General features: G+C 29.0%; 1 protein-coding gene across 5 annotated transcripts; it reads left to right on the forward strand.

The window, feature by feature from the left end:
- Positions 1-824: 824 nt before the first annotated feature.
- On the forward strand, positions 825-9,867 carry LOC116853642 (myrosinase 1-like). Of its 5 annotated transcripts, none has more exons than XM_032834783.1 (8): positions 825-900; positions 1,558-1,767; positions 3,241-3,374; positions 4,047-4,304; positions 5,538-5,718; positions 7,434-7,816; positions 9,330-9,562; positions 9,666-9,867. In XM_032834783.1, the coding sequence occupies exons 2-8, from the start codon at positions 1,575-1,577 to the stop codon at positions 9,790-9,792; spliced, it is 1,509 nt and encodes a 502-aa protein (XP_032690674.1). In that variant the 5' UTR covers positions 825-900; positions 1,558-1,574; the 3' UTR covers positions 9,793-9,867. The 5 variants fall into 5 exon arrangements, with proteins under 5 accessions (XP_032690674.1, XP_032690671.1, XP_032690673.1 ...); XM_032834780.1 differs by having other exon boundaries at positions 862-1,309; XM_032834782.1 differs by having other exon boundaries at positions 862-1,309; positions 7,434-7,804.
- The last annotated feature ends 1,438 nt before the right edge of the window (positions 9,868-11,305 follow it).

Raw genomic sequence — 11,305 nt, forward strand, 5'->3', positions numbered from 1 at the left:
TCGTATCTAAAAAAACATTTAAACACTGATGGGCTCGAAATCTAAGACCTTTGGTTTGTGAGCCAATCGCTCTAGCCACTAGACCATTGCATCGATTGATATAACAATCGTTTTGTATTGTCTATATGTAGTATAACCAGATAGAAAGCACAGCTAACTGATCTTAGTTATTTATGCTACTAATTTTAGCTATCAAAGTCGTACTTCGTATCAAATGTACTTTACCTTCTACAGCTAATTTTTAGCAGTGACAATAAAGTTCGAAATATCTAGTGAGATTTAGATGCTATTTCTAAGTCATTTTTTTACGTGTAAGTTTAACTAATTGGATCCAGTTAAGACAACAATTTCTAAGCGCAATTAAAAAATGAATTCCACGAAAACTAAAGCCGTATGAAGAACAGATGATTATTTTTGCAAAATTGTGCTCTATTTGTCATAGACAGATTAATTTGCAGCATTGCAGAACGTATTATTCGGATCATTATTGCAGTGAGCATATACAGGTGTTTCAAAGTTTGTATGAGTCAAAATACTAAAAGTTTGTATATATTAATATAAATATCTTGACTCTTACACGCTAACTCATTATGTTAAAATTCACTGATATTCCTGTTGAGGAAAAACTTATTGATGACATAAATACATTTATTACAAGATATGTGCATCGCGTACGCGACAATAATCCAAATGTAATAAATTTTACTTATTTCCACACTAATTATGGACCGCTAACATATATTTTTATCGGAGTTATTAATTATGAGAAGAAGGAAACTATCTATATTGTAATAGGTGTCGCTTGGAAATCCTTTAAAAGAAGGCCAAAAGCGGCAGGACAGACACACTCTCTCGCAATGTTCTGTTGATTGTACCATCCTTGACAAATATAAACATTAAGTAAGAGAAAAGTTATTATTGAGTTAAGCCTTATCACTTAGAAGGATAGATAGATAAAGCGAAGCAATCATTACAATATTTGCCCATATTTCATTTTAAAATCGCATTTAAATGCTAGATTCATTGTTTATATTCCCTACAAATAAGATAAAATATTTATATTTTGTACTATCTCTTCCAAATCACTTGCACGCAGCGCAAAGATATATTCGTGTTCGCCCAAATTTGCTTCTTTGGGAGGAATTTCCGATTAGTATAAAGCAGACGAATTTCATGGTATATTCTGACCGCGGAATGTCTATAATGGCAATCAAATCAATTCGGCGTTGCAGATTATCTATATGCAGTCATTATGCATTACTAGCACATGCAAAAGTATGTTGTAACATGTATAATGGAAATTTCCACGGTAAGATATTTTGCAAGCCGAGGGTCATTATTTGAAAGTTCAATGAGTTCATTGGTCTTATATGAAAATGCGCGAAACCCCTTGTCTAAAAACATTCATATATTTGTGAAGACTTTTTTACTTTGAATTAGATAACGCAATGTTCGATGAATATTAAGTATACCGTGTCAAAAACGTTACAAAATAAAATCTCACTATGGCATAGTCGCGCTCGCTAGATGATAACCGTAACATTATTTTTCTTGTAGGACGCACGTATATCGCGATGGAATATATAAAATTTACGGCGATTTTAATACTGGGAATAGTCCCATACATGCTTCGTTCGAGCGTGGAAGCTCAAAGAATATCTGATAAGGCGGTGAAGGATTCCTCCGATAACAACGTCTTTCCAAAGGATTTTCTATTCGGCGTTTCGACCTCTGCGCCTCAGTACGAGGGTGCATGGGATGCGAACGGTAAGATATACAATGAAGATAAGAGGAAGATATGGAATTTCCTAAGCAAAAATGAATTTCTTCCACTTCTTATCAAAGACATATTTTTATATTCTTCAATTATATTATTGACACACACGAAATATATTCCTCATGTTTTTATAAAAATGCACAGTTGGGAAAGTTACTTTTAACCTTTTCATATATACCTGCGAAATATATGTCTTCTACTTATGAAAAAAATTAGAACTTTAAGATAAATAGTTTCCTATGGATTTTTACTTTGACTTAATCTAAAGAGGAAGATGCCTATATGTTAAAAATTAGTATACTTTTAAATTTAATATCTTTGATAATATATGTTTATTTAAACTTTTCAAAAAATTCAAGTTTTATATAACATATTGGCAACGTCTTCTCAGATGTTTTTCCGTCTCGTAAGAATTTATAGAAGAGAGGATCGCGTTTTGTTTACAAATAAGACTGTTGCCTTAAAATTTATGTAATTGCATAAATATATCGACAATTAACAATATATGAAACATTAAATTTTGATCTATAGTCAAAAATGTGTTCAAAAGTTCCTTGTAGTCACTATTTGAAGTCTATTACCTTAAATTTAAATTTTTATATTCTATTTGTAATTAGTATTTAGAAAAAATTTAAATCCAAGTTCATATTTTATATATCAATATTTAAGCTTTTCACTGCCGCAATTTTGAATCCGCTATTTCGAACTTATATTTTAATAGCAAATTTTGGACTCAGTGCTCCAAAAACTTCTATAATCATCTTAATATAAAATATACCTTTGCTAGGAAAATCGATATAAAAATGTTAAAAAGTAATTCGCTTTTCAAGAAGAAACAACTCGTATAGATTTTTATGTTATTTTCTTCGTCGAATTTTGAAGATTTTTTACAATTATCTTTTGCTGCTGTTCTCAGTTTGTAGATATATTCTGCATATTTCAAATAACCCTAAAGCGATTACATTTGTTACGCGAAACATGAAATTGCGTTGTCGTTATTAATAAAGAATAAAATAAGAAATAATGCCGTTATTCAGTTGTTACTGAAAAAATGTAACTTGTAACGCTGACGGCTTTACAACTCAGTAAATACCGATTGTAACCATAATATTAAATTAATGTTATAATTTCTCATTCAGCAAGAAATAACGAACCGTTGTAATTTCCTTGACTTTCTTTACCAAGCTGAAAAGACTTTTTCTTTATAACTCGCCACTGCTCATTCCGTGTAGATATATTCTGCATACGCAAAGTAAACGATAAAAGTAATGATTATTCATTCCATTCTATTCGTTCGTTTCCATTACCCAAGAAATGCAACTACATTATTGTTTACGAATAAAAAAAAATAAGTTGTTACTGAAAAAAAGTATTGGTGACGGAAAAGTAAAAATAACACATTATTTCACATTCTGTAAAAATGTATACGATTCTCAAAGTTATAAGCTGAAAATGAATTGCAGGTAGAGGACTGTCCGTATGGGATTACATGACTCATGCAGATTCGAAATTGATAGAGGACGAGAGTAAGATGGATGTAGCAAATGATTTCTACCACAAGTACAAAGAGGACCTACGTCTGGCGAGAAGTATTGGTGTAAGTATTGATTATCAATATTTTATCTAGCTCTGAATTAAAATCTAAGTATCTCATTTGAGACAAGATTCAAGTAATAACTATTAATATGGGCCAAGAGAATCTATTTTCTTCAATTAAAACGCGTATGGTTCATTCATTATCACGTTAATTTATTCAATAAATTTTTTTTCTCATGAGGTGATAGCATGACAGAATAAAGTCGCACTGCTAGACATTAGTCGCTTGCAATATTATTTGACTGAAATAATCAACAAATCAATAATCAAGATTAATCAATCATCATATACGTAATTGTAAATACTATAATCGATTGATGAAATTAATCATTAATCAAACTTTGATCTGATTTACTACACATTGACTAATAATTAATTTTATCAATCCATTAAATTATTTGTAATTACATATATGACGACTAATTCACTTTAATTATTTGTGTGCCTATTATTTTAATAAAACAAAATTTTAATCGATTAATGCTTAACACTGGTCGCCGTTAAAGTTCTAAATATTATTTTAACAAAGCACAGCTGAAGTACAAGCGATATGATCTCGTATTGATTTATTGGAAAACTGGAAAGTGTTAATTATCGTCTATTAAATTTGGACAATTAATCAAATTTACGTTAATTGGGTATCTTTATTTTCATAATAACATATCCGCCACAGACCCAAATGTTTAAGCTCTCCTTCTCATGGACAAGAATTTTACCCAGCGGCTTTACGAATCATATCAGTAAGGAAGGTGTGCGATTTTATAAGAATGTAATCGATGAGATATTGGCGAATGGAATGATACCAATGGTCACATTATTTCATTGGGATTTGCCGAATGATATGCAGAAAATGGGTGGCCTAACTAATCCATTATTTGTCGATTGGTTTGAGCAATATGCTAAATTTGTATTCTCTACTTTTGGCAACAAGGTATGTCTTTATATTGATTGAATATTTGTGTATGATACTCATTACTGCGACACATCTGTTGTACATGTTATGTTTTGTATATGTTACAACTGTATAAACTTGTACACTAAGGAAAATATGGTTTTTCGTTATTTGTAACCATAATCACATTAAGAAATAATTATTAAAATGGAATTTAATTATTATATAATTATTAAAAAAAACTGTGGCCAAGAAAACCATCCTTTTAATTAAATTCTGCTTTAACGTTAGGGGTAATAACCTTATATGCACGATACTAATACCATTTTCGTGTTAAAATAATAAAAAAATATGTTTGATATAAAAAGTAACTATAATTATAAGTTAGAGAAATTAACTATTTTCTAAGTGTAATATTTTCATCATAATGATTATTAATTTAAACACAATAGTAGACGAGAATTCAAAACGTTGGCGTGAAACGCATCAATAGCAGTATTATAAACAATACGGAATAATTATAACAAACGTTTCGATGTTATAACTATTGTATATAGTTTATAATGTCATTAATATAGTTTAATATAAAATCAGTGTTTTAGATCTTCATTAACCCAATTTTACTTTTTGATTATTTATCTAAGAGCCTTATACATTATTAATCTGTTAGCTGAATCATTTCTGATACAGAGAAAATTTGAAACAGAGAATCGCAGATCAAATCGCGGTTGGAGTAGGCAGATTATTATAGGGACACAAGAAGGGACGGATATTATCGTTACTCTTTTCATGTGTGGACATTTCATAAATAAAATGCGTATGGTTCATTGATTATCACGTTAATTTATTCAATCAATTTTTTTCCTCATGAGGTGATAGCATGAAAAAATAAAGTCATACGCACTGCTAAGCATTAATCGGTTGCAGTATTATTTGACTGAAATAATCAACAAATCAATAATCAAGATTAATCAATCATCATATACGTAATTGTAAATAATATAATTGACTGATGAAATTAATCATTAAGCAAACTTTGATCTGATTTACTACACATTAAATTATTTGTAAATATATATTAAATTTGTAAATAGAATATTAAAATAAATAATTTGTAAATAGAATATTAAAGTGGAGAATTTCATAAATTACGAATATGACAAATATGACGAATATGACAAATCAATTTGTTTTCTTCGTCTTCCACGTCTTCCAAGTTAAATAGCAGTTTTAACGCGATGAATTAAAATCTTGACGATGAATATTGCACAGGTGAAATTCTGGACGACCATTCATGAGCCAAATAATCTCTGCTACGGTGGTTACAGTTTCGAATTCATACCGCGCTTAAACTTGCCGGGAATCGCGGATTACTTGTGTGGGCATCATGCCATGCTTGCTCATGCGAGAGTGTACCACTTATACGATCGTGAATTTCGTCCCATTCAGAACGGTGAGTTGTAAACAAAAATTTCTATTTACTATTTGTGAGCGAACTATGGTGTATGTTGACTCAGAGACAATATTAAGAAAATTATTTTAGAAGAATAACTCGTTACCGTTACTCGGCAATCATTGAAAAAGTAACTTGCTACCCCTACTTTTTATTCATTAAAGGAGATAACCCAATGAAAAATTTTTCATGCAAAATTTTGTATGAAATTTGTCCATACATAATTATGTATAATTATATATAATCATATAAAATTATACACAATTATATATAATTATACACAATTATGTATAACAATATGTATAATTACATATAAATTTATGCGTAATTATGTAAAATTATATATGAATTTATTATACATAATTATATATAATTATATATATATATATATATAAGTTAATTATATATAAGTAGAATGTATGAACATGAATAGACAAATTTGATACATAATAATATATAATTATATATAATTATATATATATATATATATATAAGTTAATTATATATAAGTAGAATGTATGAACATGAATAGACAAATTTGATACATAATAATATATAATTATATATAATTATATATATATATATATATATAAGTTAATTATATATAAGTAGAATGTATGAACATGAATAGACAAATTTGATACATAATAATATATAATTATATATAATTATATATATATATATATATATAAGTTAATTATATATAAGTAGAATGTATGAACATGAATAGACAAATTTGATACATAATAATATATAATTATATATAATTATATATAAAAAATGTTTCATTGGGAATACATTTGTTATAAAGAAAAATTTTATTCTACTGCTAAAGAATGATTCGTTAGTTTACATTTTTTTAGGTAATTATTATCTTTAATAAAATAATTTTCTTTATAATAAATTATACTTTATAATAGATATACTTATGACATATTTTTGAGAAATTCATTATATTATAAAGCTCATATATATTCAAGGAAGATATATTCAAGGGAGAAGGTTATTATATGTACTGAAAGGAAGAATTTATTCTTTTTACAAAAATATTTTATTGAAGTAAAAGTTTTTGTTTAAATTTATGTAGTAAGCAAACGGCGAATATCCGTTTTAATTTAATATTCTTAATTGAACTGCTAAGCTTGCTAGGATTCGGAACATATCTTGATATAATTATTATATAATAAATTTGATGCCTGTGATGAACTTATAACAGATTCGCGGGCATACTATAAACTTATAGAATACTTGAAGCAAATTTATGATTATTTTGAATGCGTTTTATTTGCGTACCACATTTAGTTGAATGCAGTACGTATTTTTCTGTATATACTGTTAGTCATTTCCAAAGTTATTACCAAGTTGTTAGCATTATTTTTACTGAAAAAGTAATAAGTCGTTATAATCTCTATATAATATCTTTTTCATTAAATTTTAAAAACCTCCCTTTTATATTTTGTTGTCATCTATTCCACGTGCATTTATCTAGTAACAACGAAAGTAACAATTATATTTGTTGCCATTACTCATAAAATATAGTTGTTTTGCCATTATCATTACTAATGAGAAAAAATAACTTCGTTACCAAGTTATTACTAGAAAAAGTACTTCTAACGGTGTTACTTGTAAGTGTTACAAGTAACATGTTACTTTCTAACTCTGCTTCGAGAACATCACGAGCACCTAAATAATTGTATTTACGGCTGGCCATTTAGGTAAAGTAGGTTACTCTGTGAACTGTGAGTGGGCCTTACCAAATGACTCCTCGTCACAGGAAGATGTGATTGCAGTGGAAGCCGACTATAAGTGGTTTATCAGTGGTTTTCTCAATCCGATATTCAGCAGCGACGGTGACTATTTGCTCATCATGAAGAAACGTATAGCTAACTACAGTCGCGTTCAAGGATTCGCCAGGTCGCGTCTACCGAGCTTCACGAAAGAACAGATTCGCAACGTGCGCGGCTCAGCGGATTTCCTTGGGATAAATTATTATACGTACGAAATAATGAAAGCGGAAATAATAAACACCAGTGGAATTACCGATGTATCTTACGTCCATGATGTGGGCGCAAACACGTCAGAAGAGGTCCGTCCTCAGGTAGAAATCTACTTTTTTTTTTCTATGTATCTCTTTTTAATACACTGCAAAAATCTTGTATTAAATTTAAAACATTTCATTTGTTCTAATTTATCAAATTTTTCTGTTAATTTAACAACAAGACAAATATATTGGCACAATAATACAACTTTTTTGTACATATCTACTTACTTGTTTTACATAAAAAACGTGTCACCAAGAATTTGCATACTTATATATAAATTTTGTTACTTTAACACTTAGAAAAGATGAATATGAATTGAACGCAGAATTGTAAAAACAACACAAGACAATATGAACGACAATATGTTAAATTAATATATATTGTAAATTTAACAAAACAATTGCTATCCAGAGATTAGATAGATTTCAACATAAACAATTAGATTTATTATAAAATATTTTTTATAGTATATCTAATTTGGATGGTTACTGTTATATATTATTATAATTATTAGTTTGGAGGGATTTCTCATTGGAATAATTCTGTTATTTCATACATTTCTATTATGCTGTTTAGCAAAATTGGAATTATTCCAAACTTTTTTAATTATTTTGTGATAAACGCTTGGTAAAATTTAAATAGATGCAGAAATATACAGATAAATGTATTTTTTATCCTTTGAGAAAAATGGCTGTGTAGTCCCCAATGAAAAATTTTGTATACATAATTATGTAAAATTATAGAAAATTATATATAATTTTACATTATTATATATAATTATGTATGAAATTTGTCTATATATGTTAATACATGTTACTTACATATAATTTCATATATAATTTTACATAATTACGCAAACAATTATATATAATTGTACATATTATATATAACTATGTATTTTATATAATTTTATATGATTTTGTGTAATTTTATATAATTATATATAATTTTATATGATTATATATAATTATATATAATTATGTATGAACAAATTTGATATATAATTATGCATAAAAATTTTTATATCGGGTCAGAACTCGGTAAAATTGACAATATTGTCATTTTGACTATAATGATATCAAGTAGAATAGAAATAAATTAGTTTAAATTACAAATAGTTTCTAAATTTAAAGTAACAACCTGGAGCGAAATTTTAGCCCTTTTTTTTTCTTGAACTTTCTAACATCTGTATATTCTGAAAGATCAATGCATATTTAATACATATTGAAATTGAAGTGTTGCTTTGTAGGTTAGTAAGTTAAATAGAAACAAAAGAGATAGATATGGGCTTTAAAGTATTAAATAGGCTTCAAATGGAATATTGAGGTTGAAAGTAGGATCAAAATTTCGACTCGGGGAAGTTTATGACTGGAATTGTTATTAACAAGCTAAGAGAGCGAGCATACAAAAGCATTAAAAATGTACCAGCGAAAGCCCTTAGGAACGGACCATAGCGTTCATAGCGAACTCGTACAGATGTATCAGTATTCAAAGGATTAACTTCCTAACGACAAATATGCTTTTCACATTTTAACGAACTCTACTTTATGGACTTAAAATTTCTGTTAGAATGCACCGTGGGTATTTGCCAAGGCAATACAACGCTTGAACGAGGATTATCATCCTACGATTTACATTACTGAGAATGGCTTTCCCGAATCCGGTTTGGAGGACAAGGTTAAGATAGCGTACTTGCAGGGACACCTCACTGAAGTATTAAAAGCAATACAGAAAGGCGTAGACATACGAGGTTACTTGTTATGGTCGCTGCTGGACAATTTCCAATGGCAATATGGTTATAAGTAAAATCATTATGGGATTATTATTTGAATTTTTCTTTTATGACTGAATGTTAAATTTATATTTATACGATAACAAGCAATCATGATGTTTGTATTTTTGCAGGCGAAAATACGGACTTTTCCAAGTTAACTTCAATGACACGCGTCTTGTTAGAACTCCGAGGTTGTCAGCAAGATACATCGCTCACGTTTATAAAACACGACGTTTGGAGGATACGTTAGATATATAAAAATTTGCCCGCATTGAATACAAGCGTATAAAATAAAATAAATTATTCATGTATGTAACAATCTACAACGTTTAAATAAATCTATACGTATACGAAATAAGTACATGGAATCATTAGATATCCTATATCAGAAATATCCAGATATAAGGAAGTCCTAGAATGACAAGATGAGCTCTTACCCCTCTACCTCCCCAAGCAGTACATTTTGTTTACAGTGGCAACATTGACAACAAGTATATGCTTCCAAATCCGCTAGCTTTCAGTTGAGTTTTCATCTTGAGTGTTCTTAAGTATTCTTAAGTGTTAAGGTCATAACTCTTCACAAACAAGAGGTTTTTTGTGAACTCTCGCAGGAAGCAGAAAAGACAGCAGCTTCAGCTTATGTTGACATAATCGTAATTTTACAGCGTGAAAACCTAAAATTGAGATCTTGATGGCAAGAACTGACGGAATTGCCGGAAAAAGTTATAGCCGTAGCTCAGCTTGTAATTAACGTCCTAGAAATCGAATCTTGTCATTGATGTGTTAAATTGCATATTTAAATACACTCATATATGCTGACAGACAACGTATAATTATTCCTCGTTATCGTCTGTCATTAACATCGTGATGGCGCGATTTCAACATGTCATTGTGTAATCACGCTTACAGTCGTCTGATAAACTAATGTCATGTTACAATACTCGGCGTGCTAATATAGTAGAGTTGCAATTATCTCAATATTATAATTTATTATATTTAACGCTCTTTACGTAAGTGCACACTTTTATATATTTCGTCTTTTTACGTGTATAGATAAGTGAAAAATATACTTACCGATACATGACGTTATTTATGACAACCTTAAATATGTGTCGTAGTGACTAGTTTAACTTATACATATAAATTAGAAATACACATACACATACACATACATATACACAGAAATACACATACACATGCATACCGTTATATCTTAATTACGTGAAGAACTCAATTACATTATTCGTATAAAAATTCATTTTTATTTTAAAATATATGACAAAGTCTTCTTCTTACTTTAAAATAGTAATGCAATCCATCGTTAATATTTTTATTCGTTATCAATGTTAATCAATAAACGCTAGATATTTTTAGGAAATAACACACACGCTTGCTGAACAATAGTTATGTTACGGGAGAACACACAGATCGTGATGAAATATGCAAAGTTTAATGCGATTTTCACCCGAGAAGTTCTGCCACATATATTTTAATCACAAGTTAAAACTCGTTAATAACAAGTTAAAGAAAGATTTGGCCAATTCGGAAAGAGTACACTTGGCAGTATAACACTTTCCAAAGCAGTTCTCATTTAGAATAAAAAATATTATGAAATGGATTTATTCTAATAATTACCTTTATGTAATATTACATCTTTCGTAGAATATTTTTATATAATTTGATAGAATAATATATAATTTCGCGCGCGCGCGAGAGAGAGAGAGAGAGAGAGAGAGAGAGAGAGAGAGAGAGAGAGAGAGAGAGAGAGAGA

The sequence above is a fragment of the Odontomachus brunneus genome, unplaced genomic scaffold (genome assembly GCF_010583005.1).
Source record: "Odontomachus brunneus isolate Ranch 3 - 2012 unplaced genomic scaffold, Obru_v1 Obru_scaffold_403, whole genome shotgun sequence".
Taxonomy (NCBI): Eukaryota; Metazoa; Arthropoda; class Insecta; order Hymenoptera; family Formicidae; genus Odontomachus; species Odontomachus brunneus.

What these genes read in the sequence shown, in the direction of transcription:
- LOC116853642 (XM_032834780.1), top strand. Translation starts at nt 1,012, where the DNA reads ATGCTAGATTCATTGTTTATATTCCCTACAAATAAGATAAAATATTTA. An exon ending in GTCTGGCGAGAAGTATTGGT is followed by an intron (nt 3,375 to 4,046) that starts GTAAGTATTGAT and finishes TATCCGCCACAG; the next exon opens with ACCCAAATGTTTAAGCTCTC. An exon ending in ATTTCGTCCCATTCAGAACG is followed by an intron (nt 5,719 to 7,433) that starts GTGAGTTGTAAA and finishes CTGGCCATTTAG; the next exon opens with GTAAAGTAGGTTACTCTGTG.